The sequence below is a fragment of the Pan troglodytes genome, chromosome 16 (assembly GCF_028858775.2).
Source record: "Pan troglodytes isolate AG18354 chromosome 16, NHGRI_mPanTro3-v2.0_pri, whole genome shotgun sequence".
NCBI classification, from domain to species: domain Eukaryota; kingdom Metazoa; phylum Chordata; class Mammalia; order Primates; family Hominidae; genus Pan; species Pan troglodytes.
The window spans coordinates 74709420-74736447 of NC_072414.2; the positions used below are offsets into that span (position 1 = coordinate 74709420).

The following is a 27028-nucleotide window of genomic DNA, read 5'->3' on the forward strand; positions in this document are numbered from 1 at the left end:
GGACTGGGGTTTGAGGGGTACATACATCTGTCAAAACCCATCAGCGGGCATGGTGGCTCATGCCTATAATCCCAGCACTTTGGGAGGCTGAGGTGGGTGGATAACCTGAGGTCAGGAGTTCAAGACTAGGCTGGCCAACATGGTGAGATCCCGTCTCTACTAAAAATACAAAAAATTAGCCAGGCATGGTGGTGCATGCCTGTAATCCCAGCTACTCGGGAGGCTGAGGCAGGAGAATCACTTGAACCCAGAAGGCAGAGGTTGCAGTGAGCTGAGATCACACCACTGCACTCCAGCCTGGGCAACACAGTGAGACTCCACCTCAAAAAAAGAAAGAAAGAAAAAACACTCATTGATGGTGCACTTTAAATAGACACAGTTTATTGTATGTAAACTACATCTCTATAAAATTAATTTTCTGAAGCACAATTTTAAGGGACTAAGTTAAAGAGAACCTAGGTAATCCAATATTGAAGATAACTGGATTCTTCATGTAGAGATTCCAACGCATGAAACAGAAAAGCTGCTCAGAAATAAAATATGAAAAAAGTGACTGAAATACATCCTGAAAAGGTACACTGTCTTCCAGGAAAAAGTAATAAAAATGATGAGCATAAAAACCTAGAATTGTAGGCAGAATAATGGCTCCTCACCCCTGCAAGTACTCCCATGCCCTAATCCCCAGAATGTGTGAATACATTACCATACACAGCAAAAGGGACTTTACAGGTGTGACCTCGAGATGGGAAGATAATCCCAGATTACTTTGGTGGGCTTAATCTAATCATAGACATCCTTAAAAACAAGGATATCACTCTGGCTGGAGTCAGAAATGTAAGTAGACTGATAAGCGAGAGGGATTTGAAGTGTAACAGGAATTTACCCACTGTTGCTGGCTCAAAGATGGATGAGACCATGAGCCAAGGAATGCAGGTGGCCTCTAGAAATTGAAAACAATCTTTCAGCCCACAGTCAGCAAGGAAATGAAGATCTCAGTTCTACAAATGCATGGAACTGAATTCTGCCAATTATTCAAATGAGCCTGGAAGCAGACTCTTGCCAAAGAAGACTTCAGACTGACAGACACCTTGATCCTGGCCTACTAGTAACTGGAACAGAGACATCAGCTGAATCTACTGGGCTTCTGACCCACTGAACTGTGGGATAATACATTTGTGTTGTTTTACACCGCTAAGTTTGTGGTCTTAGCAGCTATGGAAAATGAATACACCTGGCTAACAAAACTTTGAGCATGAAGAAAGAATTGTCTAGGTGTCTAGGCACAAAAAGCAAGTCTCCTATAGGAACACAAAGACAGGGGTACCTCAGATGCACACAACATTCAAAACCAGGAAAAGATAGAGTAAGAGTTTTGAGAGAGAGATAGAATCAGAGTCCTGTGAATATTATGTCCAGTAAAACTGTTATTCAAATACAAAGGTAAAAATTTTCTGTAAAATAAGAACAATAATATTACCTACCTAATGGTATTGGGTGAGAATTAAATGTAATGATGTCTGAGTTAAAAGCTCAATAAGTACAATAAAATAAAAATAGTAACATCAGACATTCATTGCATTCTTATTCCTGTGAGACACTGTCTTCAGGGCTTCAAACAAATTCTATCATTTTCTTATAACAACAACCATATCAGGAAATATTATTATGCCCACTTTACAGATGAGAAAACTGAGGTACAGAGAAGTAATCAAAGGGTATACAACAGCTGCTAGCATTATTCTACACGGCCTCACCTGTATCAGAGGATACAGAAGCACTTAAAGATCATCCAGGATGACAGCATATGAATCCAAAGACAATTTGACAATGCTCTTTTAGATAATTTATTTTTCTAATTCCAGAATAAGAAAACAAAACACAAATATCCAACTGCTAAAATCATTCTTCAGCACAAGAGAAGAAGGCAGCATGTATTAGTGAAAGAAAAACATATCTTGGGACACTTAAACACTGTCAGTAGGAAGGTAAATTAGGACAACCTCCATGGAGATTTCTCAAAGACTTAAAAATAAAACTGCCGTTTGATCCTGCAATTCCACTACTGGCTATTTACTCATAGGAAAATAAATCATTATATCAAAAATATATCTGCATTTGTATGTTTATCAAAGCACTATTCACAACAGTAAAGATATGAAATCAACCTAAGTTCTCACCTACAGATAAATGGATAAAGAAAATATAGCCTATACACACAATGGAATACTATTCAGCCATTAAAAAGAATGAAATCTGGCAGGGCGTGGTGGCTCACACCTGTAATCTCAGCACTTTGGGAGGCCAAGGTGGGCAGATCACTTGAGGTCAGGAGTTTGAGACCAGCCTGGCCAACATGGTGAAACCCTGTCTCTACTAAAAATACAAAAAAAAAATTAGCCAGGTGTGGTGGTGCATGCCTGCAGTTCTAGCTACTAGGGAGGCTGAGGCAGAATTGCTTGAAGCCGGGAGGTGGTGTTGGAGTGAGCTGAGATCACATCACTGCACTCCAGCCTGGGTGACAGAGCGAGACTCTGTCTCAAAGTGAAAAATCAACAACAACAACAACAAAACAATGCCAATTTACTCATTTTAAACCTGGAGAAATTAGCAGAAATGGCACCATTCTAGATGTTTATGATAAAAATTATATAGGTTTGAATGTGTTAAAAAATGAAATTATAGTAGACAAATCTCCTGCTATTATAGAAAACAAATCAAGTTCATATAGATCATATAGGAAAACATCAGAAACAAGGAAACATTTAAAATGGAGACCAGAACTATCAGTAATAAAAAATCTATTTAAATGGATTAAACTTTCCTTTTAAAAATAGACTCTCTCTCTCTTTTTTTTTTTTCCAGAGACAGGGTCTTGCTCTGTCACCCAGGCTGGAGTGCAGTGGTGTGATCACAGCTCAATGCAGCCTTGAACTCTGGGGCTCAACCAAGTGAGCCTCTCACCTCAGCCTCCCCAATAGCTGGGACTACAGGTGCCTGCCACTGCACCCAGCTGGTAATTTTAAAACCTACAGATAATACAAATAACACAGAATGACTTCAGATATGTAAAAAGTAAAAGAATAAACAAAATGAGATAAGGAAAATACAAATGAAAATATAGTGGAAGAGGAAAAAAGCAGGTATAAATATTAGGAAAGAATAAACATAATAGACAAAATTATCATATTTGAAAATGACACAGCTATGAAAACTACTAAAATTAACTGAAAATTTTTGGAAAAAACCAAAACAGTTCAATAAATTAGCCCATAACTCTGAGCGTGTGTGCGTGTGTGTGTGTGTGTGTGTGTGTGTGTTGCACTATATAAATATATAGATACATATACTAAAATTACCAGTTTTCCCAGAATTCAGCCACACTTACTGTTAGCTGCCAGGCACTATGCTAAGCATATTACATGTATTATTTAATATAATTCTTGCCATGACCTTATGCATAAATATCATTATTTTCCTGATTTTACAGATGAGGAAAACTGAGGTATAAAATACTCAGGGGATTCTAAGCCTAAAAACCTGAATAAATGGAGAGACCACATGCCCCTGAATGGGAAGACTCAAAATTAGAAAGATGTTTATTCTCCCCTAATTAATTTAGAAAAAATGCAGTTCTGAGCCAAACAGCTGAAGCAATTTTTTTGGGGGGGGGAAGTTGGAAACAGACAATACAACTCTAAAGTTTTATGTAAGGTTAGGTGAGAACAATCAAGAACATTTTTAAAAGGAATAACAATTACAGAGTACTTGCACAGTTTAATAGAAAAAAGTATTTAAAAGACACAGTAATTCAAATAATATGGTACTGGCACTGGAGTATTATTTGTACAATGACGTCATTTTAAAACCAAAGTGGGTAGTTTACTCAACAGATAGTGCTAGGGGCAGTTGGTTAATTACTTGGAAAAAATTGTTAGATTGAGATTACATATTATATGTGAAAGTAAATTTCCCATGGATCAAAGTTAAGTGCAAAACATGAACCATAAAAAAAACTACAAAATAACATTTAAAAAAAAAGATAATCTCCTGATTTTGATGAACGTACGGGGAAAAAGGCAAGCTGGAGTACTGCTGCTGGCGAGAGAAGCCAGCACTGATTTCTCTCTAAAAGGAAATTTGACAGTAGAAATTAAATGCTTATCCCTGGCCCAGAAATTCCACGCCAGAAAATATGTCCAATGAGACAATTAGAGATGTGCAATTTGGAATTCGCTGCAGTTTTATTTATCATTGTGAATAATTGGAAATAAACTGCAGACCACCAGAGGGATCTTTCAAAAATGTAATTGAGATTATGTCACTTTTCTGCTTAAAATCCTTACATGGCTCCCACAGCCTCCTGATAAAGTCCAAGCTCCTTAGTGAACCATGGAAGACCCTCAAGACTTGCTGGCTCCTCCAGCTGCATCCTTGCTGCCATTACTGCTCCCCGGGCCCATCCCCCTCGCCCCTCACCCACCTCAGACCACCTTAGCAACCTGCGTGGCCTACATGGGCCAGTGAGCCTGCACACAAGCCTCTATTCCAAATACCTGACATGCTGCTCTTCTGACATTGTAGGACACTCTAGGATCTCAGTTCATGTACCATCTATTTCCGGAAACCATCCCTGATCCCGAATAACACCATAACGTAATTATAATGCATTGCAACCTTACAATACCATCATGCAGTCACTCACTTCTCTGTCTACTCCATTAGATAAACCCAAGGATGGGTGAAACTTGAATTCAGGACATCTGACACGAAACTGCAGCTCTTTCTAGTCTTACGTGCCGTAGAATCACTGTCCACCACTTAATATCTCCAAAACAATTCCTTTATGTTTCTACGCCTGTTTCCTCAGCCCCAAAATGAAAATAAGAATAGCACCTCCTCATAGGGTTGTTGTGAGCATTAAACAACTTCATCCACGTAGAACACTCAGAACAAGGTCTGGCACAAAGCACTCCTCAATATTAGTTGTTGTTATCATTGTTGTTAGAAAAACACATTCCTGAAACGTCACCTAATTTGACTTTAGCAAATATAATCTCCACAAATGGAGAAGTTAAGTCAGCAGTGAAGGAAACATACAAGGTGTACTAACTAAGTCCATCCTATTTCCTTAGTTTTTGTATATGAAAAACGACAGCGAGGGCAACAAGTTTGCTGAAGTGTTAAGAATCCCATAGAAACAAACGAAGAGGCTCCAGGGAGGAATTTTAAAACAACCATGAACCAATGAACCATATCAACTGTCAACACATTCCACAGCTGAAAGCTAAGAAGGTCAGTACTGCAGTTCCCTTGGCTTAGATTTATACACTATAATTTTTATTTTCCTAATTTTAAAAAAAGCAAAAAAGCCTTTTGAACATCCGCTCCCTATGTAAATTCAGAGCTCGAGCCATGGTAAACCACAGAGGCAGAAATATTTATCTCCTTCAGGCTGGCTTGGCAGGCTCTACTGGAGGGATGTAAAATACAGCTGCGTTCATCCTCTCCTTCACTGTCAACAAGCAAGCATCCCCAAACCACAAAAGACAGTGGTAATAAAAGGATGCACTGGAAGCTGAGATATGTTGCGGTTTTGTTTGGAAATCGAGGGAATGAATAGAGTCAGAAGTGGTGGCAGGAAACTATAAACTTCACACTAGATGGCCAGGACCAGGCCAGAAACTGCCAGGCAGTGTGAATTATGCAGGAAAATTGCAGAGCGACCACAGAGGGAGAGATGGCAGAAGGTGGGAAGAGGCAGCTGCTTGGGCCAGGGAACAGGTGCTGTCTGCTCAGTCTTCAACACGGGGGAAGAAAGGGTGGTGTCCTTCAGGAGTAAAGAACCTTCTGGCTTTGCTCTGTGAATACGAGGAGGAAGAAACCCCCAGCAAAGTCAGGTGGGGCTGACAGAAAAGGCAGGCTTGGAATGAATATGGGGCCTGAACCTCAGCAAAGTCAGGTGGGGCTGACAGAAAAGGCAGGCTTGGAATGAATATGGGGCCTGAACCTCACTGTAGCTCCTATGATATCCCCCTTTTCTTTCTTTCTTTTTTTCTTTCTTTTTTTTTTTCTTCTTCTTTTTTTTTTTTTTTTTTTTTTGTTTTTTTTTGTTTTTTTGATGTGGAGTCTTGCGCTCTCACCCAGGCTGGAGAGCAGTAGCAGGATCTCAGCTCACTGCAACCTCTGCCTCCCGAGATCAAGCAATTTTCCTGCCTTAGCCTCCTGAGTAGCTGGGACTATAGGCGTGTGCCACCACACCCGGCTAATTTTTGTATTTTTAGTAGAGGCAGGGTTTTACCATGTTGGCCAGCCTGGTCTCGAACTCCTGAGTTCAAGTGATACACCCACCTCGGCCTCCCAAAGTGCTGGGATTATAGGCGTGAGCCACTGCGCCCGGCTGATATCCCCCTTTTCTAATTCAATAAAGTAAACAGTATTTTCTGAACTTTAAAGGGACCTTAGGGACGATCTGATCCAGTGGTTCCCAAACTTGGATATGCCCACTCCCCTGCCAAAGTTACCTGGGGTATTTGTTTAAAATGCTGGTGAATGAAAGAGAGACAGAAAATAGAATAGAGCTTACTAGAGTCTAGTGGGAGGGAGTAGGGAGTTATTGCTGAAGGTGAACAGAGCTTATGTTGGGGGGTGATGAGAAAATTTGAGAGATGGGAGGTGGTGATGGGTGCACAACAATGTGAATGTGCTTAATGCCACTGAACTGTACACTTTCAAACGGTTAAAATGGTAAGTTTTGTGTTGTGTATCTCTCACCATGATTAAAAAAAAAAAAAAGATCTGGCAGCCGAAAGAAAAAGAAAATGTTGGTGATGGAGCCCCACTCCTACAGTATCTGACTCAGTGGGGCCCAGAAATCACCACATTTTAAAAAGCACCATGGGTGATTCTGATAGAAGTATTGAGGATAGCATTTCAAAAATGGTATTTTGATTATTTTTTTAAAGACTTCTTTTTGAGATACATTAATTATGAATGAAATGATGTGCTGTCTGTGTTTGCTTCAAAAATGATCAGGGGTAGTGGCAGTAGTGATGGTTTTGATGAAACAAGAGTGGCCCTGGGTTGATAATTGTTGATACTGGGTTATGAACATGACATGGGGGTTCATTACACTGTTTTCTCCTCTTTTAAATAGGTTTGCAATTTCCTATGATTAAAAAGAAAGTTACAGAAAAAGACTTAACAGGTGGGGCCACTCCCAATTAAGAGGGGAGTGTAATTAAAGAGGAGGCAAGAGGCAGCTTGCTGTGGGCAAGAAACAGCCTGCAAGTCAGTGTGGCTGGAGCATCCCACTCAAGGCAAAAAAAAGGAGGTGGCCAGACATGAGGCTGGGGACCAGGAAAGGCAATATCCTGCCAAGTCCCATTGGGCATATGAGCCCACATACATCTTTGAGTGATGGGGAGACATTTGAATATTCTGAACATTGCAAAGAAAGAATTAGATTTGGCCAGGTGCAGTGGCTCACACCTGTAATCCCAGCACTTTGTGGGGCTGAGGCGGGTGGATCACGAGCTCAGGAGATCGAGACCATCCTGGCTAACATGGTGAAACCCTGTCTGTATTAAAAATACAAAAAATTAGCCTGACATGGTGGCACGTGCCTGTAATCCCAGCTACTCAGGAGGCTGAGGCAGGAGAATCGCTTGAACCCGGAAGGCGGAGGTTGCAGTGAGCAGAGATCACGCCACTGCACTCCAGCCCGGGCAACAGAGTTAGACTCTGTTTCAAAAAAACAAAAAGAATTAGACTTGTGCCCTACCTAGATAGACTACTCTGGTGGCTGTGTTGTGTAGGGGTGGATTTGAGGGAAGCAATTCAGGAGCAAATTAGAAAGCTGTTGTAGGTGTCCTGGGAACTGATTTCAGGACCTGTACAAGGATGGTAGTTTGGATGGAAAGGAGGAGCTGGAACCAAGAAAGATTTTAGTAAATATAGTCGGCACAACTCAGTGGCTAATTACACATCAGAGAAGAATGAGAAGGAGCCAAGAAAAAATCTAGGCTTCTAGTTTGGGGAACTGGACGGACTGCAATCCTATTAACCAAAAGAAGACATACAGAAGCATTATCAACTGTCATCTGTGTTTTGAAAGCAAAAGATCTTGGTAGGACCCATCATTCTAGACAGAGGACTCTGTGACCTTCCTTCTGTGACAACTACACACTCTCTCTCAAGTGCCTCAAACCCTTTTCTTTCTATAGACTCCTTCCCTTACAGGATTGTAGGTGATCAGAGATGTGAGAAGGTGCCAGCAGCATTTAGCCTAATGCCTTCCTTATACAGTTGGAAGGTCTACAGATATTATTAACTGACTTGTGCAAAACCATATCTTTTTAATTTAAGATTGCCCTAACTTCAAAATGAAAAACAACAAACACATACATATACACTTTTCCATCAGCTTGACTACCAATCTTTGCTCCTTCTTTAGTACTTAAATACCCATTGCTCCATTTTCTTCTTTTTTGGAAATTTATTTCTGAAATATCCACAATGTTTTATTCTCTACCCTTTGAATGCTACTACTCTAAAATTCACTGAAAAAGCCTTTCTTGTTAATCAAAGTAGGCTTTTCTTTTTTCTCATGGATTTTCCTTGTCTTTCTGTGAAATTTGAATCCATCTGCTGCTTGCCTCCTTGCCTCCTTAAACTCCTTCCTCCTTTGGTCTCTGGAATAATAAGCTTTCCTGGGTCTTACTCCTCCCTCTCTCCACTACTTTACTCCCTTACCATCTTCCTCTTTTGATTCCCCCTCTTCCTCTAAATCTCCAAGCTTCTGTCAGGAGCCCAACACTCTTATCTTTTTACTCAAATACTGTGAAGCCATTCCCCCTCACATGGTCCACAGTTTCTTCTGTGGTCATGGCCAGCACTGACAGTGGTCCACGTGGAGAAGTCTGTGCCTGTCATGAGTGTGATGTGCCAGCTATGTTGGCCCACATCACTTTGCCACATGTGCCTTCTCAAAGCGAAGTAACCCACACTGCCCTGGGGCTCACCACTGGGCTGGACCACAGTTAAAAGGGAGATTGACAAATGAGAGTGGGTTCTGAAAAGCACAGGAGGTTGGGAAGGGATCTAAAAACAACAGTGCATGAAGACTGCTGAAAAGGCTAAGAATGATGAACTTGGGAAAGACAAAGCTCTCGGGATCCATGGCAGCTTTCTTCATATTTGTGAAAACTTGTCACATGGGATGGGGCATAGACGTATTTTTTTTTCTGCTTCAGAGAACACAAATTAGGAGGTCTATTCTGACTCATCAGAAGAAAAAGATCTTGCAAATAACGGGTTGCTCAACACAAGAATGAGGTGTCTCTTAATGCGGTGAACTCTGCCCATTGCTGAAGGTGTTGAAGAAGAAATGCCTGCTCCGAGAGGGAAAGTGGCCAGATTACTGCTGAGACCCCTTTTCCTCTGATGCTCTGGGAATTGCTCTCTTCATAGACAGCCTGTCAGCACCAAACACTTAACATGTTTCACATGGAATCAGCTGTTCTGTTCAATTACTTGAGTCTATCATTGGTACTGTTGTTCTTACAGATTCCTGGACTAGAAATCTCAGAGCACCTTTGATTTCTTGCTCTCTTTTTGTCCCTATATAACTGCCTCCAGAATGCTTCTTTGATTTCCTCTTGATTCTTAATTTCCACTGGCACTGTTACAATCCAGATCCATCAAATCACATGCAGATGGTAGTCATTGGATTTTTGAGTTGGAATGAACCCTGGAGAGATCAAGCCCAACCTGCTCCTTTTATAGGTAAGGAGAATAAGACACAGAAAAATTAGACTTGTCTTAGGTCATGTAGTTAGCAGGGGTGGTTCTAAGCTCCAATACTCTTAGTACCTTGTTCTTTCCATTTCCCTATGATCACTCAGGCGACTAATGCATTTCAACTTAATTGATTTTATAGAGATTGACCATGACTTACCCATGGAATGACTGGTTTATTTGTATGATACTATGATGGTTCATGGTCAAATCACATGCGTTAAAACCTAGAAATTATCCCCAGTCTCTTAAGTGTAGCAGACCACTGGATCTGCTTTGAGTTAAGTAACACTGTTCTTTTCTGTGCTGCTCAGGGAAACTGCCAAAGGAGGACTGCTGAATTGTGAAATAAAGAAAAATTCTAGCCAGCTCAAGCTCTCTAGAGTCTGTAAATCCAGGTCATTTGGATATTAAATGTATCATTGTACTCCAATGAGTACAAAAATTACATATATCATGTTAACTGGCTATGCCCTGATTATTCCCACAAAAGGTCCTGGACTCACGTTGGTTCTTCTGTTGCTATTCTGGTCTCTTCTAGTTCTTGTGCTTGTTTCAGCCAAGGCAATTTTGCTTCCACTGGACTTTTTTCTAAGAAAAAGAGAACATAAACAATGAGCCTAATTACTATTAATCATTAAGGAGTTGGATAGGTGATCATATTGGCTGAAGATTTCATTTATAAAGAGGTCATGTTTTTCAAATGCAAGTTGAGTTCCTTAGTACATTAGGTGGCTGCTGGAATGAATTAAACATTTCTGCTGTATTTTTAAAAAATTAATACATTATTAAAATGCAACCAAAATGATCACATGATACAGTTGAATATGCTGTCAAAGTTAACATAAAAATGCCTTTTATAAATCAATACCAATTTCTGTTGTTCATACATTGAAGCTTTTACTTCAACCATATCAGCTTGCTATCTTTGGTCACATTTTATTTTTGCCCATGGAATGCAAACATTAATAGAGAAAGGCAAATAATATGAAAGTTAAGAAAGTTGGGGGGGATGAAGGAGTCTGTGTTATAGTTTACTCAGACTTTTACTGTTGTTGTAGTTGTTGAGGGAGATGATTACCAATTACATCTGGCATGGAGGAACAAACTGTTGCCCCTTCCTGTCCTTTGAAGCCTCCTTGATGTGAAGAAAGGAATAATCTATCTATGAAGTGAGAAATAAAAATAACTTTAGGGTGCTTCAAGGAAACTATGGACACTATGAAAGTGGCTATGAAAGTATCATAAATGCAGAAGGAAGGAAAAAAGACTTCACTGATGGAGTTAAGTAGTCAGTGTTTGTACCTGTCATGGCAACTAGTGATTTTTCTGCAAGATAGACATACTCAAAAATATTTATTGAATGGCTAATTATGAGGCTATTTGTATGAATAATGAACCCAGAAATAACAAAAGAGAGTTTTACCATCCTCTCTCAAGTACTAAGGAGGAGTCCTTCTTACTAATAGTTGGGAATAATCTTTTCTCCCATTTCAAGATGGAAGATACTTTTCATGAGGATGGTTAACATTAAAGAACATGGAAATAATTATGTACAGAGAAGATCATATATCAGAGAGCTGATGCCAAATCCTCCTATCCCTGGATGCTACCCATTTCTGCTCTTTCATGTGGAACAAATGTGAACTACTGGAGAGATTATAAATGCATCCATAGATCTCCACTGGGAACGGGAAGTTTTCATTCATTCCATGCATTAGTACACATGATAAAGATGACATCATTCCTCCCTCAAAAATCTTATACTCCGGTGGAGAGGTAGCTATAAAGAAGAATGAGAATCTTGGGAAAAGAATAATTTCCTCCTCCTCCTCTACTTCTTCCTCTGTTTCTTGCTCTTCTTTCTTGTCTTCCTTCTACTTTTCCTTCCCCTCCTTTTTTAATCTCTCCCCCGCCATTCTTCTTCTTTTTCTTCAAGGGAGGGACTGCATTTAATTTTCTTATGTCCACCAAGAAATGTTAGTATAAAACTAGATAGATAGGAGCTACTCCATCTGTACTGAATCAACAGGAGCTCAGTTTTCCCTCCAGATGAATAATTCACATATATCTAACTTCTTTATCTAGATGGGAAGGTCTATTGCAATCTGTCCATAAAACAATTTTTATAAGAAAGTAGTAAGTTGAAAGGGAAATGCTACAATATTGGAATGGGAGCTGGAAAATACCATTTGATTTGAATTTACAGTGCACCACAGACTTACCTTTTGGTTTATAACACGGGATGGGAATGACACATTCTTCTTTGATGTGTAACTTCAGTTGTGGATTGCAGCCCCCAACATGCTCTCCGCGGTGGTTAATACACAGAACAACCCGGTACCGTAACCCTCGGCCACAAGTCACTGTGCACTTCAAAGAAGAAAAGAGAAGCCAATGCATTTCTTTTAAGAGAACCACAAAGGCATTATTTTATCATATGCAAAGGAGAGCCATTGAACTACATAAATGTTAAACACAAAAGACTTTTAGACAAATATTATGTAAGGAAGGGTACAGAGGCTAATTTTCTGTGATGCTTGTATTTCAGGGCCCCTCTTTTGTACAACCTTGTTCCACTTCTCAATTCAAAAATATTTAAGGTGAGATCATAGTTCAAGAAATTAAAAATGCTCTGAAATCTTACTGCTCAAATATCAAAGAAACTTGTTACAAGTTTTCTCAAGTTTGATTAAACGTTTACATGACCCTACCCAAAATAATTTTTGAAGATGAATGAAACCTTTCTGAACTGTCAATAAAAATATAATAAAATTCTAATGAATTATGCCAGAGGATTATTTTTCTATTCTGTCTATAGAAGTAAGTCTTGCAAAACTGCTATCATATAACAAGGCCATCAAAGAGTATTCAGCCAAATGCTATAGAAAAAAATACTATAGATGTATCCGCATACATCTATAACTGCCTGCAGTTAAAATTAATAAAAACATTATGCTATTATTTTTCTGAATTTTTGTGAAGTTTGTGTTGTCAGCATTTTTTTTCTTGGATTATTTGTTTATGATTTGAAAGTTACTCTTGCCTCTGAGTGGAATGTTTTCATGTCATATAAAAATCTAGAATAGCTTTTCAAATTTATCTGTTATGATTTGGCTCTGTGTCCCCACCCAAATCTCATCTTGAATTGTAATCCCCATAATCCCCACTTGTCATGGGAGGGACCTGGTAGAGGGTGAATGGATCATGGGGGCAGTTTTCCCCATGCTGGTCTCATGATAGTGAGTGAGTTCTCATAAGATCTGATGGTTTTATAAAGGGCTCTTCCCCTTTCATGCTCTCTCTCCGTCTCCCGCTGCCTTGTGAAGAAGGTACTTGCTTCTACTTCACCCTCCACCATCACTGTAAGTTTCCTGAGGCCTCCCCAGACATGTGGAACTGTGAGTCAATTAAACCTCTTTCATTTATAAATTAACCAATCTCCGGTAGTATCTTTATAGCAGTGTGAGAATGGACTAATATAATCTGCATGTTGGGGAGTGTATATATGTATGCATTAAAAAAATTGATAGACTATATTTTTTGAGGACCATATTGGGTTTATAGAAATATTGAGCAGACAGTACAGACAGCGCCAATCTTCCCCTTCACCCCTTTTTCCCCCTATGATTTTCCCTATTATTAACATCTTGCCTTAGTGTGGTGCCATTGTTCCAACTGATGAACCCCTATTAATACATCATTATTAACATAACTAATACATCATTTAATATATCATTATTAAATATTATCAAGTCCAGAGTTCACAATGTGGTTGTTGTCAGCTTTCTAAATTTTGTAATTTCTTATAATTTCCTTTCTGATTCTAAACAAACATTCTCTTCAATACTCAATATTTGTGTTTTATATTCTTGTTTTTGAGGAGTCCCCTCCAATCTGTACAAACTTCAGACCCCACTAATTCTGGATCCACCCCAGGGAGGGGCTGAGGGTTCTTGGTTGCCTTTGGTTACCTGCTATGGGACAGACACCTCCTTCATTTGTTATCTCATGAATCCTCCTGACCCACTTCCGGGTCAGTAGCTTCAGGCTTATTGAACAGATAAGCAAATGGCCCACCATCTAAGGATCTTGCTCAAGGTCACACAGTTCCTAACAGGCAGAGTGGAATTTCCTCCCAGAGCCATCTATTGCCAAAGCCATGGCCAAGCCACTGCTTTAAGGAGCTTGAAAATTATTTTCTGACCCCCTAAGCACTTTGTACCTGGGTGTTGCTAGGGACAAGTTTCAAAGATATGTTTCAAGGATATGGAGGCCTTTCTCAGTGTACACACATCAGGCAGAATATTGGGAAATCTCTCTAGTTCATGATGCCACTCTTGAAACCACTGAACAAATACTTTAATGAGTTCAGCGAAGCTTGAGATAACCCTGTTTTTGGAAAATTGACTCACCTACCCCCAAATTTATCAATTTGAGATATATATAATATTGAGTGGCTGTTTTAGCAAAGAAAGAAAAAAATTCACCCAAAAAGAAAGAAAACAGTACAAGATATAACTATACTACAACTGGTTAATCCAAAGGAGTATCCTCTCCTTTTAAACCACCCTTCTGGGAAGCTGGACACTTCCCCCAATGGCACTGTCACTGTTTACAACGGTTCCAGAACTCCTCTGTGGAGCTGCATATGTCCTCGATGATGGAAAATCCTCATCACTGAGAATATATTTGATTTTTGAAAAAAGTGAAAAGTATTAAGGGTGAAGTATGGTGAATGAGAAGAGCTAGTTAACATCCTCTATTCTGATAATATACACAATGATAAAGTCATGATATTTATGGGGATGGAGGGTGATATAAAAGCTCTAAAGCCAACATAAAACATATGGCTAGGACTTATGAGAGCTGAAAACAAGCTCTGCAGTTGTAGAAATAATGTTGATTGGGGGCTGAAAAAGTGAAAGTCCCTAATGTCTCGATAACAAATCCTTTTGCAGCTGAGATGATATTTTTTGCTTTCAACAAAATAGAAAGAAGACTTAAATTGCCAGTAGAAAGACCCTTAAAAATAATTTTTGATGATAGACCATCACATGAATTCTGGCACATAACTCAAGAGTTCAAAGAACAAATCGACCTTGCTAAAATAAAATCCTTCCATCCCGGTCTATTGATTTATGTGAACAAGCTTTCCCAGTGTATACATGCAAAGGCAAACAAAACAAAATAAGAAACCAATAGTAAAAATTAACAATAAAATCATTGCTGAACACATGGCTCATTCTGATGATGAATATATGGACTATTTTTTAAGTTCCACTTATCTTCTATCAAGATATATTAATGCATGTACATGATGAACTAAGTGTGTATTCAAATGAAAATGTAATTTTTATGTGTTATTCTTATTTACCAAACTTTGAAATATATATATATATGTTATTTTGACTGTGTATTAAAATTAACTCAATTTAGAGGAATATTTTAAATACTTAGGGCCTTATGGCCACAGGAAAGTAAAATAAATTAATTTCAATGATCATATATATTTTCTTGGAGAGAAGTAGAATAGTGTAATTAAAAAAAGACTTTAAAGCATAAAAATATATTATATTAGAATAAAATTCTGTGGGGAGAGTAGATTGCAAATGTGAGTTCAAAGGGAGAAATATGCACAACATCCAAATTGTTAAAGAAGAGCTCGCCCCTGTGTTTTTTAAATGAAAGATGGCAAAGACAGAAATTATCATGGCATTTAAATTCCACTAGACAGATTTTTTTGAATGCTGCAACACTCTTATTTTAAAATGTCAACATTCACAACATGTTGAAATGATATTCTTTGTAATTATTTAAACTTGTGATAGGAAATTTCAGATGTCAACCTAAATATATGTGAAGAAATACGTAATTCTCTAATCTTCTTTTTAGGGAGTATGTGACCAAAAATTAATTGGTAACTTCTTCCCCAGCAAGTTTGAATAAAGTTCTTACAGGGTGATGATGTTTAGTCTGGGGATATCAGAAAAAGATTAATATGGTCTTTACCTGACACTTGTCCTTCAGGTTCAAGTGCTACCTCCTTTCTGAAGCTTTCCTGACACCTTCAGATGGAGTGAATCATTCCACCTTGTGCCTCTGAAGTACTGGGCACATGACACTACTCATGCACAATACAATACTGTATCATAACTTTGTTTGCATGCATGTCTGTGCAACTAGATTCTAAGCTTTTGGGTGGTTGGAGCAAGTTGTATTTACTTCTTAGCACGGTAGCTGACCCATTGAATAAATACATGAATAGATATATTAATGCACGTATATGATGAACTAAGTGTGCGGAAATCACTTAAGAAAGCTGGAGAAACTTGAGTCAACTACATCTCACTCTCTAGAAAATTAAAGGATTAAGATTAAATTATTAAATACCAATGTCTGCATTTTTCATCTTTGACTAATCCAGCTGCATTTTATTTGTTCTGGAGGCTTACTCAGTCATCTCTTTAGAAAGTGAAAACTACGCTAATTTGACATGAACCTTGTTATACCTCTGAGGTGTCTTCCTTCTTCTGTTTTCTTTTTGCATACAACTTGACCCCACGGATGATTTCTAAATAGGCTGCCCGCCTCTGGTCTTTCCCGATGTTAGGCTATCTTGCCTCAATTACTTAAAATATATTATGTCCTCACAAAAATTGTGAAGGTTCTTAGTGGCTACTGGATCAAGGACACACACTTTCATGTCGTGTCAGCATTTCCAACTTAATCTCCCAATTCTTAGTAACATGGGTCATCTCTTCAATCTCTTAATCTTCCAGTTCTTAGTAACATGGGTCATCTCTTCAAATCTTCAACTTTGAGTCACTTCTTGTCATTACTGCCTTTGCTCAAGCCATCTCTGTTTGGCCATCTCCCTAACACTAACCCTAACCCAGTGATGTTTCTCAGGTTCTTGCTTGTTTACATTCTTCAAAGAATTTAAACAATTTAAATTTTAATTCTTGCTTGTTTAAATTATTCAAAGATGGATTAGGCACCACAAGGGCAACAAATAATTCCTGATTGACTCTGCTTCAACATTTGTTCTTTACAGATTTGTTCTTTACAGTACTTAATATTAATTATGCTGATAATTGTATGGAAATATTATTATTAATGTCCTTAATATTAATTATCCTTACCTACCATGATGCTTGTGGTCTTTCTTACCTCGTCCTCCAACTGTCTTCCTAAGCTCTTTGGAGTAGGAACCATGCTCTTCTACCACTTTTTTTTTTGTCTCCATGCTGTCTAGCACCATGGTGGGCATATAGAAAATATCCCTTAAAATATGAGAATTAATTAAAAGTGGCATATTCTCAAATCTTACCTGAGACCACTCCATGGCAATCCACTTGGGGCAATCAAACAGATTACAAGTTTGCATAACCTTGGGTTTGGGTGCGTACATGCACTTCCATTCTTCCACCTGCAATATCTCTCCATGCATGGATTCCTCTACACACACAAAGCTCCGTCTCTGAATCCCTCCTCCACAGGACACGGAACATGCAGTCCAAGGATTATGTTCCCAGCTCAAAAGCAAACAAATAAAATTATATTATTTATTTGTTGTTTGTTTGAAGTTTGCAAACATGGTGGCAAAAAGTATGGCCTTAAGGTATCAGTTGTGGTTCAGCTGAATGAGCCTGGGACTGGGAGTCATAAGACTTTATACTTTTTTTTGTTGAGACAGAGTCTCGCTCTGTCACCCAGGCTGGAGTCCAATGGCGCAATCTTGGCTCACTGCAACCTCTGCCTCCCGGGTTCAAGCAATTCTCCTGCCTCAGCCTCCCTAGTAGCTGGGATTACAGGCATGCGCCACCACGCCCAGCTAATTTTTGTATTTTTAGTATAGACAGGGTTTCACAATGTTGGCCAGGCTAATCTAGAACTCCTGACCTCGTGATCCGCCTGCCTCAGCATCCCAAAGTGCTGGGATTACAGGCATGAGCCACTGTGCCCAGTCTTTTTAAAATTTTAATTAATTTTTTTTTTAAGATGGAGTCTCTTTCTGTCACCCAGGCTGGAGTGCAGTGGCAAGATCTTGGCTCACTGCAACCTCTGCCTCCTGGGTTCAAGCTATTCTCCTGCTTCAGCCTCTCAAGTAGCTGGGATTACAGGCACCTGCCACCACGCCCGGCTAATTTTTCTACGTTTTAGTAGAGATGGGGTTTCGCCATGTTGGTCAGGCTGGTCTTGAACTCCTGACCTCAAGTGATCCTCCTGCCTTAGCCTCCCAAAGTGCTGGGATTACAGGCATGTGCCACCACGCCCGGCCAAGACTTTATTCTTAACTGCCACACACAAATTCTTGTCACAAGGTACTTAGCTCCTCACATCTGGGGTTTTTGTCAACTGGGAATAATATACCTTCCCTATTTACCCTTCATAAGACCATTGTGAAACTTAAATCAATTAAAACATACAGTGTGGCTGCATCTTCAAACTGCCTCTAAACTGTTAAATACTAATGGACAATATTATTAGAGAATCACAGAACCTCAGAGTCAGGAAGGACCATACTACTCATCTCGGTATAAAAGGGGATTAAAATTTCTGATTAATTGCAACACTTGAGCTCCTGCTATAATACTCAGTTGTCCAAGATATGCTTGACAGCTCTAGCGATGGGAAACATCATCTTTTGAGGCAGTATATTCCATCTAATTCTTAGAAAGATTTTTCCTATTATTGAGTAGAAGTCTGTTTTCCCTTAGCTCTATAAAGTATTTAATATCTAACCCTCATACATTTTAGGCTATTGCTACAGATGCTACAGTTCCTTGCAAACTACTTAAATTGCAAAAAGGAAAAGGAAACATATAACTCACCGAGGAAGAGGTTGGAAGTGGTCATAGGGCATTATCTCTTTAAATCCATCACTACAAATGAAATCATTGTGAGAATATCATTTCTATAATAAATTAACACATTCATTAATTGATGAATATAATATTCGACATCCGAAGAGACAGAGCTCTTCCAAATTGGAAACTAAAAATATCAAGTGTTATCAACCATTCCCAAAAATTCAGCCACCATCTCTTTAGTTGTCAAGAATATCTACGACACAAATTCCCCAGTTCTTTTTGAAAATATAGAAAACTAAACTAGCAGTATATTAATCAAAGGAGAAAAGTATCTTGCAATTTCAATAAATTTATTCCTTTTTATAATCATTACTCTCTTAATATATTAGTGATATTAACACACTGTCCTATTAGTAGGCTCTTCAGAAAACCACTTTATTTCACAGAATTTGTCCTTTGAAAGGTCTCTATTAATAATTACGTTCAACCAGGCTTACAGGAAATGTGCAGTTTAGTAACAGGAAATGAAATCCACTGAGAACGCTTCCTTTTCCACTTGCACACTTCTTCCTAAGCCAGCTGGCAGATATCTGGAGGATTCTGGGACTTGATATTGTTCTGTTATTTTAAGGTATTGTAGTAAGCCAGGAAACTTCCCCAGGCAATCCAAGTCAGCAGGTACTAAATTATGCAATAGGATAGTTTACGCATAGCTTTTTATACTTTGGCATTAAAACTTTTTACTTCCTTGCACAATGCATTATTTATACTGAATTTAATATGAATACTTCAAAAGCCAAAAGATGATAATGAGTGACCCAGTTTAAAAGCTAAAATGGTGAGTGAAAGATATTTATGATTGGCAGATGGACTAGACATTTTACTTGGATGAAGAGAGCAGGAGCTGTTCAAAAAGGTTCATTATAAAAAAACTTAGGAACACATAGCCCACGACAAGAGAAAGCTAGACTTTCATTCCTAATGAATGTGTCCTAATTCCTATGCACCATAGTTACAAATGTGATGTAGGCACCTGCCGCCAGTAGACAAAGTCAGGAAATGGAAATGTATTGCCCTGCAAAGATTGATCAGTCTCAGTTGAAGCTGATTTGTTTCTTTTTGAAGTAAAAAGGGTGTGGACAATGACACAAACCTTGATGGGCAGGGATCCATGCTGCATTCCTTCAGTTTTGGTTTTGGTTTTACATTTTCAGGGTAGTAGTGACAATAATGGTCAGGAACTACCCTCTTCAAGCGGATATCCACACATTCAGCAGAATTGAGCTGATAACCTAAAGTGTTAGAAAAGGAAAGTCTGAATATTGCATCCGTTTCATTTTTACTTGGCAGAGTTATCACTTGCCACACACTTTTTTTTTCCTCTTTAAGAAACTTAACTCAGTGGTTCTCAACTCTGGCTCTATAAGAGAACCACATGGGAGCTTTTAATATACTCTAATGCCCAGGTTCCTTCATGGTCCAATTAAGTCAGAAGTCCTGTGGCTGGGATCCAGGAAAACAGTATCTTTTTAAAAAGATTCTCAGGTTCTTCTCAGATGACTAAAATGCGTGGCCAAAATAGAGAACGACAATTAGTACCAACTGTGGTACTCTCAGCACTTCGAACTAAAAAATGACAATAGTATCCTCTTAAGAACTGTTTCCAGCCCAGGTGCGGGAGAGTTATTCATTCTCCTCGGTTCATTGTCTTTTCTCCTCATTGTCACCACGGCACTGTGCAAGGCCCTTCTCTCATTTCCGTATAATCTCTCTTCTTCCCTTATTGACACTCCCATTCCAATCCCCGCAACACACCTATTTTGTGTGTATCAACGTATCAACCTGATTTGTTGTTGATACGTCCTGAAATATGCAACCATCTTACGTAAGGTGGTTTTTTTGTGTATCTGTTTTTAACTTAATAAATGATAATGTGTTTTAAATCTTGTTCCGTTTTCCACTTTTTTCACTCAACATCATGTTTTTGAGAACTACCCTTGCGCTGGGTGGTTGCTGGGTTGAATATTTCTTTCATAACATTTTATGATATGCATACACAGTACCGCATTTTAACTCCTCTGCTCCCCTGGGATGCCACAGGCACCTGCAATACCAATAAGCTTTCCAAATGGGGAATTAAGCATTGTCTATACAGAAAGGAACAAAATTCATCCCCCTATGTCACACCCCAGCCCTCGTCTCACAAGCCTTCAAACGGAAGGAATGAAGACTTATTCCTGATTCCATTAAATCTAATTTGTAGAGTTTCTGAGGAAAGTGAACTTTGCAAATAGATGAATGCTATAAATTTAAAAAGCAAGTCACAAAATGATGCTTCTATTTCCTGAAAGATCTGATTCCAAGTTTCCTGTCACCACATAAGTGTCTTGTTAAAGTTAAACTTTTTCAAAAAAAGGCAATTTTTCAAAACTAGAATGAGCTCTTTACGAAAGAAAAAATGCCCAAAGCCAAGCACTCTGCCTCTGCCAGTTGGTCTACAGGTCTAAAAATACATTTAAAGTCCTGATTGTCGAGAGGAATCTGATTTTATAAACCACTAGACAGCTTTCTACAAGACATGGCTTGGATGTAAGCTGAGTGCAGAAGGACGGACTGGTATGCATTATAAAAAGCAAGGTTGAAACCGCAAAAATGAAAATCCAAATGGAGTCAATAAAATGTTACTTGGGTGCCAATATCTGCCAGAAAGTCAACGATATCAGATGGCAATGGCAATCTAGGTACTTTCTCCAAATTGATCTCAAGTGTCTCACATCGACGATTACGGACGGGACTAGGAAAGTCCACTCAAGTACCCCCGGTACCTTAGAGACCGATGAACTAATTTTCTTGATTATCTAAAAAACTCTGAAATTCCATTCACACACATCACACAGATTTGATTACTAATATAATTAAATTTTGGTAATGTTTTCCTTGTGGGTTTTATGTGTGTGTTTTATTTTCCCCAAAACAAGTACAAAATGAGATTACAGCTCCTTGAGTCAGAAAAAAAAATCTTTGATCTAAATAGAAATAGACTTCTAAATGAAAACAGGGCATATACAGGTGTTTATAATTTGAGGAGAGACAATTAATTTTCCTCTTTTGTTTTATCACAGTTTAGAAATAGCAAAAAGCAAAAGAAATGAGGCAGATTGCCTTTCTATATCTTGAACAAATGTATTGAAATTCTGCCAGTGTACAGAAAATGGCAGGAACCCCAAAAGTAGCCTAAAATCTCCCTTCTGTTCTTACATCCACTGCTATCTTTGGAGACGATCTCACTGCTAAGTGCTCATGCACATTTATAGTTCCAGCAGGACTATGTCTTTCCATGGGCACCCAAGTAGGAGAAACACCTATTTGCTTCCCAAGAATTTGATCAACTGGACTAAGCTGAATCCCACTATAAAATGTCTCCTCTGAAGTAGAAAGTGTCTTTTATCTTATGGATCCAAATGTGAACGTCTCTCTGAATGACTATGTGTAAGAACAAAGAAATAAAATTTTTAAAAAAATAGATGTTTGAGCCAGGCATGGTGGCACATGCCTGCACTCCCAGCTACTCGAGAGGCTGGGGTGGGAGGATGGCTTGGGCCCACCAGTTGGAGACCAGCCTGGGCAACATAGTGAGATGCCATCTCTACAAAATACTTTAAAAATTAGCCAGGCATGGTGGCACATGCCTGTAGTTCCAGCTACTTGGGAAGCTGAGGCTGGAGGATCGCTTGAGCCCAGGAGTTTGAGTCTAGCCTGGGCAACTTGGTGAGACCTGCCTCTAAAACAAACAAACAAACAAACAAAAAGGAGAGAGATATATTTGTTTTTCTGCAGAGTAAGAGTACCCAAAGAGTCATAAGTGACTCAAAGATGTAAAGGAACCTTTGTCTCATAAAAATGCTTGTAACATTCAAGAAAATTCAGGAGGAATTGAAAATAAACTGAATGAATGTCAGAGCTGGTAGAAACTTGAAGATGACTTACTCCACTGGTTTGTTTTCACTGTATTAATTTTGTGATTGTGCTCTATTTGTGACAAAGGATAGATTTCCACTTACGGTAGTACTATTAAATTCTTTTTGTTAATATGTTTATTTAAGTTGAATAAATGCCCCCTTAAAGAAAAATCCTTTAGTAAATAACAGTGCAGGAATAACACAGATATGGCAAAAATAGTGATGGCAATATGGCTCCAGCTGCTATCCAAAGACACTGGCTTAAAGAGGCAATGGTTCTCAAAGTGGAGTGTGTACCATCATCTCCTGGAGGATGAGCCACACTCTGGGGTTTCTGACTCAGTAGGTCTGTGGTGGGGCCTGAGAATCTGCATGTCTAGTTAGTTCCCAGGAGATGCTGATGCTGCAGGTCCAGGAAGCCCACTGTGAGAATCACTGCTGCAGGATCATAATCAAGTGTTCCATTGCCTCAACCCTGGCCCTGGGAAGAACTAGCTGGCGAACTGGGGAGATTCACTTTTACTTTCTTTCTGTGGCACTATTCAGTCTTCTCTTCCATTTAAGGGACGTAAACTTCTTCTTGGGCCTGGGCTTCCCAGTGCTTCCCAAAAAAGTGCCTGCCCTGTTGTTTTAGGGGGAGCCTAAATTCCAGAAGAGAGACATCTGCCTGCATATTCACAGCAACCTGCATATTCACAGCATATTCACTGACTGAAGAGCCCTCCTTCATATACCTGTAGTTTAAAGGAGAAAGGCCAGTTTCTGACTCTAAGTAAATTGATATGCGGTAGGCTTCAAGGATTGAAAAGATGTGGAGCTAGGCTGGGCTGGAGAAGGATTTATTCTAGCTCTTCAAACAAGACCATACCTGAGCCTGTATACCCTGATCTGGTCCCAGGTGTAGTAGGAGGTTTAGGGGAGGCAAAGGGCAAAGTCATTTAGAGCATGACTCTGACATCAAGCAGACCTGGCACCAGATCCTAGCTGCACTGTTTACTAGCTGAACAACATACTACTGTATGCTCTTTACACTTTCTAAGTGTCAGTTTGTTCATGCATAAGACAGGAATAAAAGAGACCTTCCTTAGGGTTTTCTTGAAGAATAAATGTGATTATGAACATCTAACCCATGGCTTGACACATGGTAAACACATAGTACCACTGCCTGGTACTCTAAGGGGAAGCTTCAACATAAATCCCTATTCTACTAAGTCATGGTTCCTGGGTTGCATGCATTTATTCTTTGATTTAAAAGGTCAGTTCAGAAAAAGAGAATTATTTTGACAGTAGCTCTAGTTGCCTCCTCATTTGCTCCAGAGAGTTGCCAGTTCTCCATATCAAATGGACAATTATCTTCCACCGGAGCATGAAAGATGCTGCTTTTGTAGCGTGTGTGTGGAGCCCTGGATTACACTTGTCCCCAAACCTTCCTCAACTGCCTATGAAAACCTTGAAAAAGGCTGGGCACAGTGGCTCATGCCTGTAATCCCAGCACTTTGGGAGACCAAGGTAGGTAGATCACCTGAGGTTGGGAGTTCAAGACCAGCCTGGCCAACATGGTGAAACCTGTCTTTACTAAAAATACAAAAATTAGCCAGGCATGGTGGTGGGCACCTATAATCCCAGCTACTCAGGAGGCTGAGGCACGAGAATCGCTTAAACCTGGGAGGCGGAGTTTGCAGCGAGCCGAGATTTGGCCACGGCACTCCAGCCTGGGCGACAGAGCGAGACTCAAAAAAAAAAAAAGACCTTGAACTAAGCAGACAATAAGCAGGGCTTTCCCCTTAACACTTAGTAGGGACCCTTTCTCTTTTTAATAAGCTTATACTCTTGCACCTGAGGAGAGAAAAGTTGTAAATCTAACGTTAGAATCAACACACCCATTGACTCAACCAGGCTGGGCAAGTCACTCCATCTTTCTGCTTCTCAGATTTTTCATAGAAAATTAAAAATAATACATACTTTAAGGGCAATCAAGAAGAGAAATGCAGTAACACATGCAAACAAGTTTGTTTACAGTTTTTTTTGTTTTTGTTTTTGTTTTCTGGCTAAAAGTAAAAAGGATTTTCCAAATCCAGTTTTGCACCTGTCTTCAAGAATAAAGGCAAATGCATCTTCTTCATTAACACGATTGCATTCAGGCTGCTGAGTAAGGTGCTGTGTGATGAGACATCTCTAATCACCACACCAATTTTAAAATCAGCTTCAAAAATGTAAATGCGTAATTGATCTAACTCTGAGCTCTAAATATTCATGAACAAAGCCTGGGCCTCACCTCCTCCACACGTCACAGTGCAGGGAAAGAAGTCAGTTTGTCTCCACTGATGACTGATGGGCTGGTAAAAGAAGAACTGAACCACGCTGTCTTTGGCTGCAGTGTACCTGGTCTGGACAAAGAGAACTGTCAGAACACACATGCAAACAAGGAGCTAGTGCTTTCCACACCTTTCAGAATAAGATAAATGTTCTTCATGTATGTAGACAACCACCCATCCATTAGAAAAACTATGGGGCAAGAGTCCAATAAGTTTAAGATGTGATGACATTTCATTAAGATTTGTCATAAATGGGGGCTCAGGTGATCTTCTGCAAATCTCCCTGGAGTCATTTTTCCAGATAATTCCATGCCTGTGAATGGATTCACAAAAAATGTAGGTAGACTTTTTTGTTTGTTCGTTTCATACTGTTTTTCTTCCTGAAACATTTGATTTTAATTTTCTTGACAACAAAGATTGAGAATTGATTTGGGTTTGCTCACAATATAGCACATAGTGGAGACTCTTACATTTTTAATAATAATATATTTAAGCACATCCTTCTGAAAAATTCTTCTAGAAGCACAACTGCAAGAACTCAACTTAAGTGTACAAATACATGGTGTTTAAACAGTCTAGTATCTAATTAAAAGGAAATGGGGGCCAGGCACGGTGGCTCACACCTGTAATCTCAGCACTTTGGGAGGTCAAGGCAGGTAGATCACTTGAGGTCAGGAGTTCAAGACCAGCCTTGCCAACATGGTGAAACCCCATCTCTATTAAAAATACAAAAATTAGTCCAGCATGGTGCCACATGCCTGCAGTCCCAGCTACTCAGGAGGCTGAGGTGGGAGAATCTCTTGAACCACTGTCTCAAAAAAAAAAAGGAAATAGGGCACCAATGAGGTAATATATATGTTAATTAGTTCCATTTAGCCATTCCACAATATACACATATTTCAAAATATCATGTTATACACTATAAATATATACAATTTTTGTCAATTAAAAATGCTAAGAAAAGATTAATGTGGCCAGGCACAGTGGCTCACGCCTATAATCCCAGCACTTTAGGAGGCTGAGGTGGGTAGATCATCTGAGGTCAGGAGTTTGAGACCAGCCTGGCCAACATGGCAAAACCTGGTCTCTACTAAAAAATACAAAAATTAGCTGGGTGTGGTGGCATGTGCCTGTAGTCCCAGCTACTCAGGAGGCTGAGGCAGGAGAATAGCTCGAACCCGGGAGGCGGAGGTTGCAGTGAGCTGAGATCGCACCATTGCACTCCAGCCTGGGCAACAAAAGTGAAACTCCATCTAAAAAAAAAAAAGTAAAAGAAAAAATTAATGTGTTAGAAAAACCAGGCTAGGCACAGTGGCTCACACCTGTAATCCTAGCACTTTGGGAGTTCAAGGCAGGAGGATCACTTGAGGCCAGAAATTTGAAATCAGTCTGGTCAACATAGCGAGCTCCTATCTCTCCAAAAGAAAAAGTTTAAAATTAGCCAGGTGTGGTGGCATGCACCTGTAGTCCCAGCTACAGCTACTGGGGATGCTGAGGCAGGAAGACACCTTGAGTCCAGGAGTTTGAGGCTACAGTGAGCCATGATCACGCCACTGCACTCCAGTCTGGGAAACAAAGCAAGACTCTGTCTCAAAAAAACATGAAAAAGAAAAATCTCTAAAAAATGCAATTGAAAAAAAAAAAAAACAAGAAATAAAATTGGGATAAAAAATTTTAACAATAAAAATAAATATGGTGGGCCAGGCGTGGTGGCTGATGCCTGTAATCCCAGCACTTTGGGAAGCTGAGGCAGGCAGGTCCCTTGAGGTCAGGAGCTCAAGACCAGCCTGGCCAACATGGTGAAACCCTGGCTCCACTAAAAATACAAAAATTAGCTGGGTGTGGTGGCACGTGCCTGTAATCCCAGCTACTCGGGAAGCTGAGGCAGGAGAATTGCTTGAACCCGGGAGGCAGAGGTTGCAATGAGCCGAGATCACGCCATTGCACTCCAGCCTGGGCAACAGAGTGAGACTGCATCTCAAAAAATAAAATAAAATAAAATAAAAATAGTATTATAAAAGATATTTCATATGAGAAATGCTATATTTAGTGGAAGAAACAGCTTATCAAAATAATACAGTTTAATTTTTAAAGGGAATTTTAATAAGGAATATCAATAAATCTGCTACATTTCTTTAAAAAA

The 27028-nt window shown here is 39.3% G+C and overlaps 1 protein-coding gene across 7 annotated transcripts in view; it reads right to left on the reverse strand.

Moving 5' to 3' along the window:
* ADAMTSL3 (ADAMTS like 3) overlaps positions 1-27028 on the reverse strand; it is a 390466-nt gene that overhangs the window by 134726 nt on the left and 228712 nt on the right. For all 7 annotated transcript variants that reach the window (XM_009429726.5, XM_016927318.4, XM_024349337.3 and 4 more), the window contains 6 exons: positions 24846-24957; positions 19765-19903; positions 18633-18683; positions 17129-17333; positions 12021-12168; positions 10302-10386 (listed from right to left, as the gene is read on the reverse strand). In XM_009429726.5, the coding sequence (XP_009428001.4) occupies positions 10302-10386; positions 12021-12168; positions 17129-17333; positions 18633-18683; positions 19765-19903; positions 24846-24957 (740 nt within the window). The remainder of the gene's footprint in view (positions 1-10301; positions 10387-12020; positions 12169-17128; positions 17334-18632; positions 18684-19764; positions 19904-24845; positions 24958-27028) is intronic.